At 42.8% G+C, this 18,361-nt stretch overlaps 1 protein-coding gene across 1 annotated transcript in view; it reads left to right on the top strand.

Annotated features, from left to right (window-relative positions):
* LOC133663700 (ephrin type-A receptor 6-like) overlaps positions 1–10,646 on the top strand; it is a 36,334-nt gene extending 25,688 nt beyond the window's left edge. The window contains exons 3-4 of the mRNA XM_062068383.1: positions 7,074–7,409; positions 10,636–10,646. Of these exons, the coding sequence (XP_061924367.1) occupies positions 7,074–7,409; positions 10,636–10,646 (347 nt within the window). The remainder of the gene's footprint in view (positions 1–7,073; positions 7,410–10,635) is intronic.
* Positions 10,647–18,361: the final 7,715 nt, after the last annotated feature.

Below are 18,361 nucleotides of genomic sequence, written 5' to 3'. Positions count from 1 at the left end.
TATTTAGTTACAGTTAGAGTCAAAAGTCACATTTTGTGTAATTGTACCGCCTGATAATAAAAAATAACACATATATGATTTATTTTTGTAAACTCAGGTAATAGGTCTTGGTTGCAAAATTATTAACTATTAATTATTATGACCAATTATTAGTGCTAATACATTCTTAGGTTTTTCACTATCTAATTACAGTTCCAGTCAGAAGTCACATTTTGTGTGTGGTTGTACTGCCTGATAAAAACAAATAATAATAATATATTTTTTTTTAAACGTATATAATTTATTTTTGTAAACTCAGGTAGTAGGTCTTGGTTGCATTATTATTATTTATTAATAATTATGAACAGTTATTAGTGCTATTAAATGCTTTGTTTTGTTTCTTTACTATGTAGTTACAGTTACAGTCAAAAGTCACATTTTGTGTGTGGTTGTACCGCCTGATTAAAAAAAATTATAATAATTTAAAAAAAAAATGTACATGATTTATTTTTGTAAACTCAGGTCTTGGTTGAATTATTATTATTTATTAATAATTATGAACAGTTATTAGTGCAGATAAATGCTTTGGTTTTTTTACTATTTAGTTACAGTTACAGTCTAAAGTCAATTTTTTTGTGTGGTTGTACCGCCTGATTAAAAAAAATAAAAAAAATGTAAGAAAGTAAACGTACATGATTTATTTTTGTAAACTCAGGTAGTAGGTCTTGGTTGCATTTGATTAATTATTAATAATTTTGAACAGTTATCAGTGCTATTAAATGCTTAGGTTTGTTACTATTTAGTTACAGTTACAGTCAAAAGTCACATTTTGTGTGGTTGTACCGCCTGATTAAAATTTTAAACGTATATGATTTATTTTTGTAAACTCAGGTAGTAGGTCTTGGTTGCATTATTATTAACTATTAATAATTATAAACAATCATTATTGCTATTAAATGCTTAGGTTGTATTCTATTTAGTTAAAAGTCACATTATTCAAGCATGTGAATAATCTGCGTATAAACATGATTAATGTGATATTTAGTTTATTAGTTCCCTAGTTTTATTTTACAGCCTTAATATTTATACATTAATATTATACTGTATACAGCACAGGTGCCAAACCTAAGGCCCGGGGGCCGTGTCATTTTATGTGGCCTGCCATGTCATTAAAGTGACCTTCCACATCATTTAACGTGGTTTGCCACATTATTTTATGTGGCCCACCATATTATTTTATGTGGGCTGCCTCATTGTTTAAAGGCCTACTGAAATGATTTTTTTTTTTATTTAAACGGGAATAGCAGATCCATTCTATGTGTCATACTTGATCATTTCGCGATATTGCCATATTTTTGCTGAAAGGATTTAGTAGAGAAAATCGACGATAAAGTTCGCAACTTTTGCTCGCTGATAAAAAAAAAGGCCTTGCCTGTACCGGAAGTAGCGTGACGTCACAGGAGCTAGTATTCCTCACAATTCCCCGTTGTTTACAATGGAGCGAGAGAGATTCGGACCGAGAAAGCGACGATTACCCCATTAATTTGAGCGAGAATGAAAGATTTGTGGATGAGGAACGTGAGAGTGAAGGACTAGAGTGCAGTGCAGGACGTATCTTTTTTCGCTCTGACCGTAACTTAAGTACAAGCTGGCTCGTTGGATTGATTGATTGATTGATTGATCGATTGATTGATTGATTGATTGATTGATTGATTGATTGATTGATTGATTGATTGATTGATTGATTGATTGATTGATTGATTGATTGATTGATTGATTGATTGATTGATTGATTGATTGAGACTTTTATTAGTAGGTTGCACAGTGAAGTACATATTCCGTACAATTGACCACTAAATGGTAACACCCGAATAAGTTTTTCAACTTGTTTAAGTCGGGGTCCACTTAAATTGATTCATGATACAGATATATACTATCATATATACTATCATCATAATACAGTCATCACACAAGATAATCACATTGAATTATTTACATTATTTACAATCAGGGGTGTGGAGGGGGTGGGGGGTAGGGTATGGACAGCAAGTAGTGGACATATAGAGAGAGAGAGAGAAAGAGAGAGAGAGAGAGAGAGAGAGAGAGAGAGAGAGAGAGAGAGAGAGAAAGAGAGAGAGAGAGAGAGAGAGAGAGAGAGAGAGAGAGAGAGAGAGAGAGAGAGAGAGAGAGAGAGAGAGAGAGAGAGAGAGAGAGAGATCAGAAGGCATAAGAAAAAGTATCTGCATTTGATTGTTTACATTTGATTATTAGCAATCCGGGGAGGGTGTTGGTTTAGGGTTGTAGCTGCCTGGAGGTGAACTTTTATTGTGGTTTTGAAGGAGGATAGAGATGCCCTTTCTTTTATACCTGTTGGGAGCGCGTTCCACATTGATGTGGCATAGAAAGAAAATGAGTTAAGACCTTTGTTAGTTCGGAATCTGGGTTTAACGTGGTTAGTGGAGCTCCCCCTGGTGTTGTGGTTATGGCGGTCATTTACGTTAAGGAAGTAGTTTGACATGTACTTCGGTATCAGGGAGGTGTAGTGGATTTTATAGACTAGGCTCAGTGCAAGTTGTTTAACTCTGTCCTCCACCTTGAGCCAGCCCACTTTAGAGAAGTGGGTAGGAGTGAGGTGGGATCTAGGGTGGAGGTCTAGAAGTAACCTGACTAGCTTGTCCTGAGATGTTTGGAGTTTAGATTTGAGGGTTTTGGAGGTGCTAGGGATTCCACACTCTCTCCTTTTTCTATTGTGGATCACGGATTTGTATTTTAAACCACCTCGGATACTATATCCTCTTGAAAATGAGAGTCGAGAACGCGAAATGGACATTTAAAGTGACTTTTATCCCCACGATAAACACATCGGTGACACACTTAGCTACTGAGCTAACGTGATAGCATCGTTCTCAAATGAAGATAGAAACAAAATAAATAAATCCCTGACTGGAAGGATAGACAGAAGATCAACAATACTATTAAACCATGTACATGTAACTACACGGTTAAAAATTCTCAGCCTGGTAAGGCTTAACAATGCTGTTGCTAACGACGCTAAGGCTAATTTAGCAACTTAGCAACCGGACCTCACAGAACTATGATAAAAACATTAGCGCTCCACCTACGCCAGCCAGCCCTCATCTTCCCATCAACAGCCGTGCTCACCTGCGTTCCAGCGATCGACGGCGCGACGAAGGACTTCATCCGTGGGTTTGGCGGCAAGCATCGGCTAGGCGTAGTAAGTAGTCCTTGTTGTGTTGCTGTAAGTATTGTACTTAGCCGCTAATACACAGATCCATCCCACCTACAACGTTCTTCTTTGCAGCCTCCATTGTTCATTAAACAAATTGCAAAAGATTCACCAGCACAGATGTCCAGAATACTGTGGAATTTTGTCGAAGAAAACAAGAGGTTTCTGTATCGGGTTCGACGGGGTCCAACCACTTCCGTGGATTTTGTGACGTCACGCGCATAAATCATATCCAAAGGAGTTTTTCAACCGGAAGTGTGGCGGGAATTTTAAAATGTCACTTTATAAGTTAACCCGGCCGTATTGGCATGTGTTTCAATGTTAAGATTTCATCATTGATATATAAACTATCAGACTGCGTGGTCGCTAGTAGTGGCTTTCAGTAGGCCTTTAAAGTTGCCTGAAACATCATTCAATGTGGTCTGACAAGTCATTTAGAGTGGCCCACCTCGTTATGTAATGTGGGCTACCACATCATTCAATGAGGGCAACCATAATTGCGATAAAAACGAGCAAAATGGAGAACAAAGCTGAGATGAAGAGGAGGACGTCGGGAGGAAGGGAAGACATCAGAGGGGCGACACAGGTGGAGCAAACATGGCTGCAGCAGACAGTGAAGAGAGAAAGTGATCCCAATCTCCCTCTGGAGGAGAATAGAGGCTGATTGATGGCGGTGGGCTTGATCCACGGGAGGCCGGGTGGGTGGGTGGATCCTGGCGGATGGAGAGAATAGAGGAGGTGAGATGATGGCCGATAAGAGAATGGACATCAAGAGGAGGAGGAGCCTTGTTGTCATTTGCAGGACGGGTAGCGGAACGGGACGAGGGCGACATGGCGTCGCCTGGCAGGGAAGGAGTTTTCAAACCTCCCAGGTCTTGAAAGTCCTCCCAGTGCTCACTCTGACGCACAAACACAAGACACCATCTGAGAGATATGAAGGCACGTTTGAACTTTTATCACCACTGCGTTCCCCGGGTAAACGTCTTTATAATTGGCCGCAGCATTTAGAATTCCGCCGCAGTTTCCCCCCAGGGGTCGACGCCGGGTCCTGTTCTGTTCTCGCTATATGTGTTCCTCTCTGACAGCAAGGTTTCTTCTCTGCAGAATAACCAAGTGTCGGGGTTACGCACAAGGAATGCTTTAGTGGAGTCAATGACATTATGTAGTGAGGTGTCACCCTCCTGTTTTCTTGTTGCTGCTACCTTGGGTTTAGATCAGACCTGGGCAAATTAAGGCCCGGGGACCACATGCGGCCCATTAAGCTTTTCAATCTGGCCCACCGGGCATTCCCAAAAAAAATGTTTATATCTTTAAGATGGAAAGTGTAGCTGCCTTTATGATGTGCAGTCATGTTTTCTAATGACCGTAAGTCTTGAACTATACAAAGTATTTCAATGGCTGGAATCTGCACTTTTGCATGATATTTTAGTGACTAGTGTTGTCCTGATACCAAAATTTCTGTTTTGCCTCTAGTGAGGGGCGGTCACATTTTTTTCTCCTCCGTCTTTTCCTGGCTTGCTCTCTTTTGTCTTGTCTTGTCTAAACTTTTTTGGAAGCCTCTTTCTTTGCGCTGTCCTCCGAATCTAATCATCAGACATGGAATTGACTAGCTGGACTCTCGACTCTATTGACACAATGTTTTCGACGAGGAAAAGAGGTTCTGGGGAGCCTGGCTGCCCTGATGGAACCATTGCTGCGGGGTACGTGCGAGATTCCTGGGACAAATGGAGAATCATGTGCCTCTCAGTCCTTTCCATCGAGGACGTGGAAGACATCTACCTATTTGGAACCATGATCGCGGGGCACCTGCTGATTGGGCTGGGCCATACTTGCCAACCTTGAGATCTCCAATATCGGGAGGTGGGGGGGGGCGGGGGCGTGGTTGGGGCGTGGCTAAGGGCGTGGTTAAGAGGAGAGTATATTTACAGCTAGAATTCACCAAATCAAGTATTTCATATATATATATATATGTATGAAATACTTGACTTTCAGTGAATTCTGGCTATATATATATTTTTATTTTATTTTATTATACATATAAATAAAAGACATACTTGAATTTCAGTGTTCTGCAGGCTATCCAGTAGGTGGCAGTATTGTCCTGTTTAAGAGTGTCACAACATTGCTGTTTACGGCAGACGAACTGCTTTACGGTAGACTAAACGTGACTGCTGTTGTTGTGTGTTGGTACCGCGCTGGGAGGACGTCAATGAAACTGCCTAACAATAAACCCACATAAGAAACCAAGAACTCTCTCTCCTTGTTGTGCACTCTACTCTCTAAAAGCCGTAGATGTTATGACGTCATTGGGCAGGCAAGCTGCTGGGAAAGCGGACGTGAGAACGGCTGTCCCCGCTCAGGTCCGCATTGAGCTGGAGGGGGCGTGGCCTCCAGCTCCGGCTGAATACCGGGAGTTTGTCGGGAGAAAATCTCTGCCGGGAGGTTGTCGGGAGACGCGCTGAATAACGGGATTCTCCCGCTAAAAACGGGAGGGTTGGCAAGTATGGTCTGGGCATTGCTCTGGTGTATCGTCAAATCCGTAAGACGATGGCAGCCACTCAAGGAGCCCAAAGGCTGTTCGTCGCAATGGAAGGATTGGGCCGGGCTGCGGGAACACAGACTGTGGCGATTTCTGAACTGAATCGCAAGATGGATCACATCATGGAGAAGCTTGCTGTAAAGGAAGGTTTGGCCATGAGAGCCAGCATGGACGAATAGAACAGACAAGTCATTGTAATGCCTGCTCGAGAAAAAACAAAAATCCTTATCTACGATTTGACTCCCCCGAATGGCCTGGAGACAAGAACAGGCTGTTCTGTAATCATCCCCTGAGGAATTTCAAAGATGGACGCTTTTGACCTCCCTCCCTCCTCCCCTCCTCAACGACACCTGGGAATCGATCTTTGCTTGCATTGCATGCAGAACGACTCTGGGCTTATGAACATTACTTCACTTCACCCAAAGACAATGGGCATATATACAAACACACTCCCCACCCCCATCCACCGCTTAATTCCTCTTCGGGGTTATGGACGGCTAGTAGCGCTTTATAGCAGCAGGCCGGCCTCCAGGGCCCCAAATCCCCCCCTCTGTTGCGAGTTGTTGTGATTATATGTAGCATGTTTATGTGTGCTATGCTAATTGAGGTTTTTTTCCCTTGGACTCAGTCTGGACCCCCTCCCGAGGGTCCAGCCTTAGACTGATATTTTTTACTCTTCCCCCCTTTCCCAATATCACCTTTTTCCCATCTTTTTTAAGGAGCGCCGTAAGTGGTCGATCCGTTGGCGGTCCCGTCTTGTCTCCCTTAGTGGGACTGTGCCCAAAATGAAATTTCAGTTCTTATGTGTCTTGTGCATGTTAAAGAATGGACAATAATAAAGCATCTTGAATCTTGAATCTTGAATCTTGATGTTATTTCGATACGTTTTGGTATTTTTCTAAATAAAGGGGACCAGAAAAAATGGCGTTATTGGCTTTATTTTAACAAAAAATCTTAGGGTGCGGCGGACCGGTACTTTTCAGAGGCGGTATGGTACCGAATATGATTCATTAGTATCGCGGTACTATACTAATACCCATATACCGTAAAACCCTACTAGTTACTATGGTAATCTACAAACCCTGTTTCCATATGAGTTGGGAAATTGTGTACTTTCCTGGCCCGCCTGCAGTCCAGACCTGTCCCCCATCGAAAATGTGTGGTGCATTATGAAGCCTAAAATTTGCTCATCATTATATTCTGTTTTTATTTACGAATTAAAGTATATTATTAGTGTTCTACTACACTCGGTGAAGAAAGTCCGAGGACCACTGCTGTTTTCAGTGATTGAGTTTCTCCTTGTGACAGGTCCTCCTTCCCCTCCCCGCAACGTACTTTTCGCCCTGAACGACACGTGTCTGACGCTGGAGTGGTCGCCGCCCAGCGACGCCGGGGGCCGCCGGGACCTCACCTACGACGTCCGGTGCCAACGCTGCGGCGCCACACCGGAGCAGTGCCGGCTGTGCGAGGAAGACCTGCGCTTCCTGCCGCGGCCGTCGGGCCTGACCGGCGCCTCGGTCACCGTCACGGACTTCTCGGCGCACGCCAACTACACCTTCGAGATCGAGTCGCTCAACGGGGTGTCGGGCATGAGCTTGTTTCCTCGCCAGGTCGCCGTCATAACCGTCAGCACGGACCACCGCGGTGAGTACCAATTTGGCCTATCCATAGCGATTCTACACATCCGGGAAGTGCCGAGTGTTGACAGACTTCAGCCATTTGTTTTCATTGTGGTGGTTTTGCAATGCATTGTGGGGGCTGGGAAGGCATACTTGCTTGATAAAGGTGTTGTTTACAATGTGGAAGTGAGCAACAAACTGTTTAAAATGGATCGTACAAGGGGCTGTTTGCAACTTCCTCACAGTTACATTTTTCAAAGCCGAGTAGCATATGTTACCGTTGGTGGTTTTAACACATTTGTTTGACAGTCGTCTATATTTTTCACAATTACAAAGTGTATGCAATAAAAAAAACGCTAATGCTATCAATCGTTAACTATCTAGCTAACCGTATCTATTGTAACTGTGTAGCTATCGCTATCTTTGGCTAAGTATCTAACTAACGTTATACATCGTTAACTGTCTAGCTATCTAGCTAATGCTATCTGTTGCTAACTATCCAGCTAATGCTAAATATTGCCAACTGTCTAACTATTCAGTTAACGCTATCTATCGCTAACTATCTAACAATCTAGGTAACACTATCCAGCGCTAACTATCTTGCTATCTAGCTAACCTCCATCTTTGCTAAGTATCTAGCTATCTAGTTAACGCTATATATCGTTAACTAACTAGCTATCTAGAAAACGCCATCTATTGCTAACTATCTAGCTAACTCTTTCTATCGATATCTATGTAGCTATCTAGTTACCGCTATCTATCGCTAACTAGGTAAAGCTGTATATTGCTAACTATCTAGCTAACGCTTTCTTTCGCTAGCTATCTAGTTACCGCTATATATCGTTTACTATCTAGTTATGTAGCTAATGCCATCTATTGCTAACTATCTAGATAATCAATCAATCAATGTTTATTTATATAGCCCTAAATCACAAGTGTCTCAAAGGGCTGCACAAGCCACAACGATATCCTCGGTACAGAGCCCACATACGGGCAAGGAAAAACTCACCCAAGAGGGACGTCAATGTGAATGACTATGAGAAACCTTGGAGAGGACCGCCCCCTCTAGGGAAGACCGAAATCAATGGATAATGCTTTCTATCGCTAACTATCTAGCTATCTAGTTAATGCTATCAATCGTTAACTATCTAGTTAAGTAGCTAACGCTATGTATTGCTAACTATATAGCCAACGCGATCTATTGCTAACTATCCAGCTATCTTTCGCTAGCTATCTAGCTATTTAGCTGACGCTATCTATCACTAACTATTTAGCTATCTAGCAAACGCTATCTAGCGCTACCTATTTAGCTATCTTTCGCTAACTATCTAGCTATTTAGCTGACGCTATCTATCGCTAACTATTTAGCTATCTAGCAAACGCTATCTAGCGCTACCTATCTAGCTATACCTATCTAGCTATCTTTCGCTAACTATCTAGCTATTTAGCCGACGCTATCTATCGCTAACTATTTAGCTATCTAGCAAACGCTATCTAGCGCTACTATCTCGCTAACACTATATATCGCTAACTATCTAGCTATTTAGCTAATGCTATCTATCGCTAACTATCCAGCTATCTAGCTAACGCTATCTATTGCTAACTATTTAGCTATCTCGATAATGCTATCTATTTGGGATCTGAGCCGAGGATGTCGTTGTGGCTTGTGCAGCTCTTTGAGACACTGGTGATCGAGGACTATATAAGTAAACATTGATTGATTGATTGATTGATTGATTGATTGATTGATTGATTGATTGATTGATTGATTGATTGATTGATTGATATTGCTATTAATTATCGCTAACTATCTAGCTATCTAGCTAACGCTATATTTTGCTAACTATCCATCTAGCTAACGTTTTCTATTTCTAACTATCTATCTAGCTAATGTTATCTATTGCTAAGTATCTATCTAGCTAACGCTATCTATTACTAACTATATAGCTATCTCGCTAACACTATATATCCCTAACTATCTAGCTATTTAGCTAACACTATCTATTGCCAACTATCTATTGCTAACTATCTATCTAGTTGACGATATATATCGCTAACTATCTAGCTAATGCTATCTATTGCTAACTACCTATTGCTAACTATCTATCTAGTTGACGATATATATCGCTAACTATCTAGCTAATGCTATCTATTGCTAACTACCTATTGCTAACTATCTATCTAGCTGACGCTACATATCGCTAATTTTTTAGCTAACACTATCTATTGCTAACTATCTATTGCTAACTATCTATTGATAACTATCTATTGATAACTATCTATTTAGTTGACGCTACATATCGCTAACTATCTAGCTAGAACTATCTTTTGCTAACTATCTATTGCTAACTATCTAGCTAGCTGACGCTACATATCGCAAACTATCTAGCTGATGCTACATATCGCTAACTATCTAGCTGAAGCTACATATCGCTAACTATCTAACTAACGCTATCTATCGCTAACTATCTATCTAGCTAATGCTACATATCGCTAACTATCTGGCTAGCTAGCTGACGCTATTAATCGCAAATTTTCTATCAATCTAGCTACGGGTAGTTGTCCATTTTCTCTCTTTGTAGCTTGTAGCTTAGATGTAAGCTGGCTAGCTACATGGGTCTAAAAGCAGCTAAGCTACGGGAAAAGCTACTCGTTAAAAAAGTAGCTAATCTACTGGAAAATGTGCCTAAGCTACGTAGCTTAGCGTGTTACCGCGTGTTAGCATGTTCTCCCAGGTGAAAGCTTTAGGTCGTGTGTCTGTAAGAACTGTAAGAAGACGCAAGAGCAGCTGTTCAATTACAGAACCTGAAGTCTGCATCCACGGCCTTACAAGCTTTTAATTACCCTCATTTGATTAATTGTGACTACATTTGGTGATTACGTACCCGATATGTTATTGTTTAGCGTGAGTCTGCCAGCATATGGCCGTCCTTAGGAAGGGAAGAGACGAGTCTATTGCCTGAGGAGCGGTCCACTTTACGTAGCCAAAGACATCGCTGACTCGAGGTTTTGTCCACTGAACCCAGGAGGGCATGTTTTTAGTCCGGTGTGTTTGTTAGTAAGTCGGACATTAATCTTTGCAGCCAGCTTTGATGGATTGCACGCAGCCTGATCCAGGAAACACCTCATTAGCTTTTAATGGGGATATGGCCGCCGTAAGACGTTTGATTGGTCGGTTGGCCTCCCTCAAGGTGACTGTCCGCCTTTAGTTCCGCCTCCGGTTCAACACCGTTTGTTTCTGTCCTTCCGAGATCTGGTCTAGGCCTTTTTAGTCTGTCCGAGCGTGCTGACGCTGATTTAAACGGCAGAAAAATAGTCCATTTGCAATCATATCGTGAATTGTTTCCATCGATTGATTGACTGAAACTTTTATTAGTAGATTGCACAGTACAGTACATATTCTGTACAATTGACCACTAAATGGTAACACCCCAATAAGTTTTTCAATGTTAATCAACTCATGGTAAATCCACTTCCCAGTGGTCCACATCAGAATCAGAATCAGAATCAGAAATACTTTATTAATCCCCAAGGGAAATTTTAATTTTCAGCATAATCCCATTCAAGATCAGACAAACATTACAGGGAGACAGAACAGGATCGCTGACGGGTCTGCCAACTTCCGGCGCCCCTTACAAAGAAGGTGAGATACAGGTAAACAATGGGGGTGGGGGGGAGTAACGGTCTAAGCCTGGGCCCCTGGAGAGGGGGTCCAGACTGAGGCCAAGGGAAAAAATAACTCATAGCCATAGCACACATCCCTCTTACATGTGTGTAAGAGGGATGTGTGCCACATCAGGGGTTCTTAACCTTTTGGATCTGAAAATATCAACACCAAATTAGTCATCGTTGTCCTTATTTTAATGGTATTCAATAATTATATCTAACCGATTAAAAGTTTACATCAGGGAAGTTCAAAAAGATGTCCATAAAATAGTTCAAAAAGAGTTTGTTGGGAAATTGGGCAGATCCTGTCATCTCTCCGCTTTGAAGTCCTTGGGCCAGAACAACATCCTTCTGTTGATTACCATACAGGAGAGAAAACAGAAAACCCTTCATGTGGCTCTCCCCCTTACACAGTGGAGTTTTACGAGCATTCTTGGTGGTAGGTTTCAAAGACAGCTTTTGTCTTCTTACTTGACAGAACTCAATGTAACACAAAGTTTTTTGTGATAATTTAGAAACAATTATTCTAACTGTCTGATTGTGGCGGTCCGCTCCCTGTATGATCAGTGCCAGAGCTTGGTCCGCATTGCCTGCAGTAAGTCGGACACGTTTCCCGTGAGGGTTGGACTCCGCCAAGGCTGCCCTTTGTCACCCATTCTGTTCATAACTTTTATGGACAGAATTTCGAGGCGCAGTCAGGGCGTTGAGGGGATCCGGTTTGGTGGCTGCACGATTAGGTCTCTGCTTTTTGCAGATGATGTGGTCCTGATGGCTTCATCTGGCCAGGATCTTCAACTCTCGCTGGATTGGTTCGCAGCCGAGTGTGAAGTGACTAGGATGGGAATCAGCACCTCCAAGTCTGAGTCCATGGTTCTCGCCGGGAAAAGGGTGGAGTGCCATCTCCGGGTTGGGGAGGAGATCTTGCCCCAAGTGGAGGAGTTCAAGTACCTCGGAGTCTTGTTCACGAGTGAGGGAAGAGTGGATGGTGAGATCGACAGGCGGATCGGTGCGGCGTCTTCAGTAATGCGGACGCTGTATCGATCCGTTGTGGTGAAGAAGGAGCTGAGCCGGAAGGCAAAGCTCTCAATTTACCGGTCGATCTACGTTCCCATCCTCACCTATGGTCATGAGCTTTGGGTTATGACCGAAAGGACAAGATCATGGGTACAAGCGATTCTGTTCATAACTTTTATGGACAGAATTTCGAGGCGCAGTCAGGGCGTTGAGGGGATCCGGTTTGGTGGCTGCACGATTAGGTCTCTGCTTTTTGCAGATGATGTGGTCCTGATGGCTTCATCTGGCCAGGATCTTCAGCTCTCGCTGGATCGGTTCTCAGCCGAGTGTGAAGCGACTGGGATGAGAATCGGCACCTCCAAGTCCGAGTTCATGGTTCTCGCCGGGAAAAGGGTGGAGTGCCATCTCCGGGTTGGGGAGGAGATCTTTCCCCAAGTGGAGGAGTTCAAGTACCTGGGAGTCTTGTTCACGAGTGAGGGAAGAGTGGATGGTGAGATCGGTGCGGCGTCTTCAGTAATGCGGACGCTGTATCGATCCGTTGTGGTGAAGAAGGAGCTGAGCTGGAAGGCAAATCTTTCAATTTACCGGTCGATCTACGTTCCCATCCTCACCTATGGTCATGAGCTTTGGGTTATGACCGAAAGGACAAGATCACGGGTACAGGCGGCCCAAATGAGTTTCCTCCGCCGGGTGGCGGGTCTCTCCCTTAGAGATAGGGGGAGAAGCTCTGCCATCCGGGAGGAACTCAAAGTAAAGCCGCTGCTCCTCCACATGGAGAGGAGCCAGATGAGGTGGTTCGGGCATCTAGTCAGGATGCCACCCGAACGCCTCCCTAGGGAGGTGTTTAGGGCACGTCCGACTGGTAGGAGGCCACGGGGAAGACCCAGGACACGTTGGGAAGACTATGTCTCCCGGCTGACCTGGGAACGCCTCGGGATCCCCCGGGAAGAGCTGGACGAAGTGGCTGGGGAGAAGGAAGTCTGGACCCGACCTCGGATAAGCGGAAGAAGATGGATGGATGGATGAATGGATGGATGGATATTCTAACAGTGTTAAAATCATGATTTTTTTTTTTCATGCTTGAAATAAGAAATGATTACCGTATTTCCTTGAATAGCCGCAGGGGCGCTAATTAATTTAAAACCTCTTCTCACCCCTGCGTTTACCAAAAGCAGGCGAGATTGCCATGCATGCGGTAATTATTTTAAAACCTCTTCTCACTCCGGCGCTTACCTTATCATGAAAAGCACATTTAATAAAAAAAAAAACGTTATTATGGTCTTACCTTTAGGTATAAATGAGTCCATGCCAGCTCCTTTTGAAGAAAAGCATCGATATAGAAGTCTTCCTTATCTTTCTTCAGTTTTAAAAGTCTCTCCGTCTCGATGGAGATCTTCCTTTTAAGTATTACCTCCTGCTTCGATTGAAAGTCCAGTTTAGAAAACTGTTTTATTTTAGATATGTAATCCTCCATGGTAAAATAAATGGCTGCGCACTCTTGCTGCTGTTGTCTTCTTCTGCAGCACAGGTCTTCTGCAGTACCAGCAGTCGCAAGAAGGATCACTAGCGCCCTCTACCACCAGGAGGCGGGAGTCATTTAATGACTCATGTTTGACCCGGCGGAAGTGCCAAGCATGCGCTAATTATTTAGCGAAACGAGTTTGACCCGGCTGTAATTCTAGGCATGCGAATACCATATTCCCGGCGCCAATTCAAGGAAATACGGTACTTTAAAAATGTAGTTTTATACTTGTGAGTGTTGATGACACAGCTTTGCAACAGTTGGTATTCTAGTTTCAAGCATGTTTTACTCAATATAGGTCATCAAATCTCAGCAACAAGCTGTAATATCTTACTGGGATCATTTAGGACCCAAACCCTTAAAACAAGTAAAACACTCTAACATACAATCTGCTTAGTGAGAAGAATGATCTTATCAGACAGAAAATAAGCAAATATCACCCTTATTTGAGATATTTCATCTTACTTAGATTGCAGTTTTTGTAGTCCCCTTTAAAGGTTTTGCCAAGTGAGCACTCCAGAGAAGACTATATAGGTGAGCTCCAGTTCCAAACACTGCGCCCTCTAGTGGCAAGATGGTAACAAGGGGGTATCTTTTCCCTCATAACTGACTTTAAATCTCCTGCAGTAAATAATGAATATTTCCTTCCATGGTTTAAGGAGCATGTTCCCCTGTGGGACATGGTATGTACACACTATTAATTTGCAATTTGCAAACACATTTTTATTTAATGTTCTCCCTCCTCCCTTTCTTCTCCCGCGTACATTTTTTTTCCCTTTCCTCTCGTCTTTGTTCTCCGGCTCCGCCCACCCCCTCCCCCGCTCCTCTGTTGTTCTGGGAGTTTGGGGGGAAAAACACATTTTCTCATACAGCCACAACACATTAAATGTATTATTCCGCCCGTGCCCAGGGACGGCTCGACGGTATTTGCAGGTAAACACAATGTCACACCTCGCCTTTTTATTTCATTAAGAGTCCCCAAGTCCGATGCCGAGACACACGGCGGGTCCCTGGGCTGAAGACAGCGTCGATATAATATACTCAACCGCAGAGTTTGAAAGTGCTTCAGGGCGCTGGAGACGCGCTGAGTGTTGTTTTGTGTCATTTGACCAACATTTTTGGTTTGAAGTTAAACCGAGCTATCTATTACAAAAACTAGTGAAGTTGTCACGTTGTGTAAATGGTAAATAAAAAGAGAATATAATGATTTGCAAATCCTTTTATACTTAGATTCAATTAAATAGACTGCAAAGACCAGATATTTAACGTTCAAACTGGAAAACGTTGTTATGTTTTGCTAATATTAGCTCATTTGGAAGTTGATGCCTGCAACGTGTTTCAAAAAAGCTGGCACAAGTGGCAAAAAAGACTGAGAAAGTTGAGGAATGCTCATCAAACACTTATTTGGAACATCGCACGGGTGAACAGGCTAATTGGGAACAGGTGGGTGCCATGATTGGGTATAAAAGCAGCTTCCATGAAATGCTCAGTCATTCACAAACAAGGACGGGGCGAGGGTCACCACTTTGTCAACAAATGCCTGAGCAAATTGTCCAACAGTTTAAAAACTGTCAGTTTCAAACACTGATGACATCTATTAAACGAGACAAGAAGCAAGGAATTAAATGGAGACAGAATTCAATTTGGCTCAATTTGAGGAGAGACGCCTGGACACTGTACCCTTGCACAGTGTCTCAGGAAAGATTGTACGCCACCTCTTTTTATTTGGACTTTCCCTAATTACATGGCAACAGCTGTTTCTAAGGGACGTGGGTCGTAAACAGCGTTGCCTTTGGTTACAGAACAGTTCAAAAGAAAAGGTCGTAAAACAGTTCAAACAAGCGGTGCCTGGAGGGGAGTCAGGCCCTGCTTCCTCTCCGCTTTGTAGTTCTTGGGTCGGACAATATCTTTCTGTTGATTACAATACATGAAAGAAACAGAACACCTTCATGTTGCTTCCCCCCCCTACAGAGTGGAGTTTTACAAGCCTTCTTCTTGGTAGGTTCATGTTTTTATCTTCTTGCCGGGAACTCAATGTAACACAAAGTTTTTGTGATAACTTAGATACAATTATTCTAACAAAAACAACATTTCTCAACCAGCTATTGCAAGGAATTTAGGGATTTCACTATCTACGCTCCGTAATGTCATCAAAAGGTTCAGAGAATCTGGAGAAATCACTGCACGTAAGCCATGATATTACGGACCTTCGATCCTTCAGGCGGTACTGCATCAAAAAGCGACATCAGTGTGTAAAGGATATCACCACGTGGACCCAGGAACACTTCAGAAAACCACTGTCAGTAACTACAGTTTGTTGCTACATCTGTAAGTGCAAGTTAAAACTCTACTTTGAATCGTGAGGTTTCCAAAGATATTCACCTCCACTGGACTTTGTTTCTTTCGCCCCAGAAATGTTGACTCACCGCTCCGTCTGCTGATCATTGTCCCGGTTTTAACTCGTCTCGGAGTGCTGAACTCCATTGCGGTTGTCTTCCGTTGTAATAATAATAATAATAATAATAATAATAATATATTTTATTTGTAAAAAAGCACTTTACGTTGAGCAAACAACCTCAAAAATAAAAAGATAATAATAAAAATAAATAAAAATAAAAACTACAACTAGCATGCATAAATCTAAAAAAAAGGCTTTTTTTTAAAAAGAAGGGTTTTTAAGCCTTTTTGAAAAGCATCCACAGTCTGTTGTCAGGTTCAAACACTGATGACATCTATTAAACAAGACAAGAAGCAAAGAATCAAACAGAGACAGAATTACATTTGGACTCAATTGAGGAGAGACGCCGTCGACCTGTAACCTCTTACAGCGTCTTAGCACGCGCTGACGAAAAAAGGTTTACGTCTCCTCCTTTATTTAGATATTCAATGTTTACACAACACATGTCTCAACAGGAATGGGAAGTATGTAAACAGCTCTTGTTTTTGGTCACATTAAAGACAAAAGAAGAAGATGCCTCGGGCTTGGGCTCGTCCTTCGGTCTTCAATGACAATAGATAACCCCCTCCCGTCTCCTCCCATCGTACACAATGGAATTTTCCAAGCCTTTGCTTGGTGCAACAAAGACAGCCTCTTGTCTGTTCATTGGGAACTCAGAGAACGGAAAGTTTTTTGATCATTTACATACAATTTTTCTGACACTGTGGTGACCTCAGGTGGTCAGGGAGAGCAGAGCGTTCCACAGACTGGGAGCGGCGGAGCAGAAAGCCCGGTCTCCCATTGTTTGTAGCTTTGTCCTCGGAGGTTGGAGGAGGTTAAGTCTGTCCGGACCGGAGGTGTCGTGTGGAGGATTTGGGGGTGAGCAGTTCTTTGAGGTAGAGGGGGGGCATTCCCATGGTGTTGTATTGCGTGAGCTCTGATTAAAAGAAGGATACACAACTCTGCGATACCTGAGGACGTTTTAATGAAAAATCGCAGCGTCTCCAAAAGGATTGGGAGAATGTATAATTTCCGGATATGTACCCATCTCATAAATAAACATGCACCTTTTTCTAATTAAAATGTTGTGACCACTCTTTTTTTGTAACTGTATATACATCCTTCTAATAGGTTTGTGAATATGCTTCCCAAGACGCGTAAAACACTATAATGGGTTATTTGGAAAGGTGAAGAGAAAACACCATTAGCATACAGTTGCCATCAGCAGAAAAAAAAAGCCGGCATGTGAATTCCCGGGTGTTGCGAGGAGGACCAAGACCCCGGTATTAACGCACTGCAGCCAAAGATAAATTAGTCCTAGTTATTAAAATGCAGATTGCCCTTTTTTGGTAAATGCTTTTATGCAGGTGGGTTTACCATATTCGTTTTGTTACGCCTGTGATGGGCCTCTTTGCAAATATACACACATTCCAAAGCCATTTTTTTTGGTACTCTCCATATGCATCAGAAACTATATGGCCTGTGATAATTTCCTGTCAGGAATAACCTTTTCTATATTCTGTGATTCACATATCTATATATGCACGCACATCAATCTCCATGACAGGGATACTTTGCATGCACCCGGACTGGCGGGGAGAGAAGTATGAATTGATCACCCATCCGCCCGTATTAGCCGGTTAATATCCCTGGAAAAGCAACTTTTGCATACGACCAACAATTAGTTAGTAAACACTTTGGAGAAATAAATGGGAAAGGATGCGAGGAGAGAGGAGCCGGACAGAGGCGAGGGGAGAAAAGGGAATATCCAATGAGGGACGGAGAATGGGAAGATGATTGAGTGGAGATGCGACTAAGAAGGCAGAGGGGAGCGGGTGGAAGGATGAAAAGGAAGTAAATTACCTGACAATGAAGCGTTGGCAGGAGAAGACGTGGAAGACGAAGTGCCGCACCTGTGCACATGTGTAAGTGTATCAATTAGCTCCAGGCTGCAGATTGCGTGAGCGGTTTCAAACCACGGAGTCATTAGAGTCAGCCAGAAAGTGAAAGAAAGTTGTTTCCCTAAAGAGCTGTCGCATTGGTATACAAGTCAAATGATATGAAGCTTGGAGAAACACTGAAAGTACGATAATAACAAACTATGGTTGTAACCATACCAATATTTTGGTCCTGGATATGTATTTTGATACTTTTCTAAATAAAGGGGACCACAGAAAAATGTACTTGGTATCATTACAGTGGATGTCAGGTGTAGATCCACCCATCACAGGGCCAACACAGATAGACAGACAACATTCACACTCACATTCACACACTAGGGACCATTTAGAGTTGCCAATCAACCTATCCCCAGGTGCATGTCTTTGGAGGTGGGAGA

Source organism: Entelurus aequoreus, linkage group LG13 (assembly GCF_033978785.1).
Source record: "Entelurus aequoreus isolate RoL-2023_Sb linkage group LG13, RoL_Eaeq_v1.1, whole genome shotgun sequence".
Classification (NCBI taxonomy): Eukaryota; Metazoa; Chordata; class Actinopteri; order Syngnathiformes; family Syngnathidae; genus Entelurus; species Entelurus aequoreus.
Note: the sequence above shows the minus strand (reverse complement) of the source record. Positions and strands in the feature narration are given on the sequence as shown.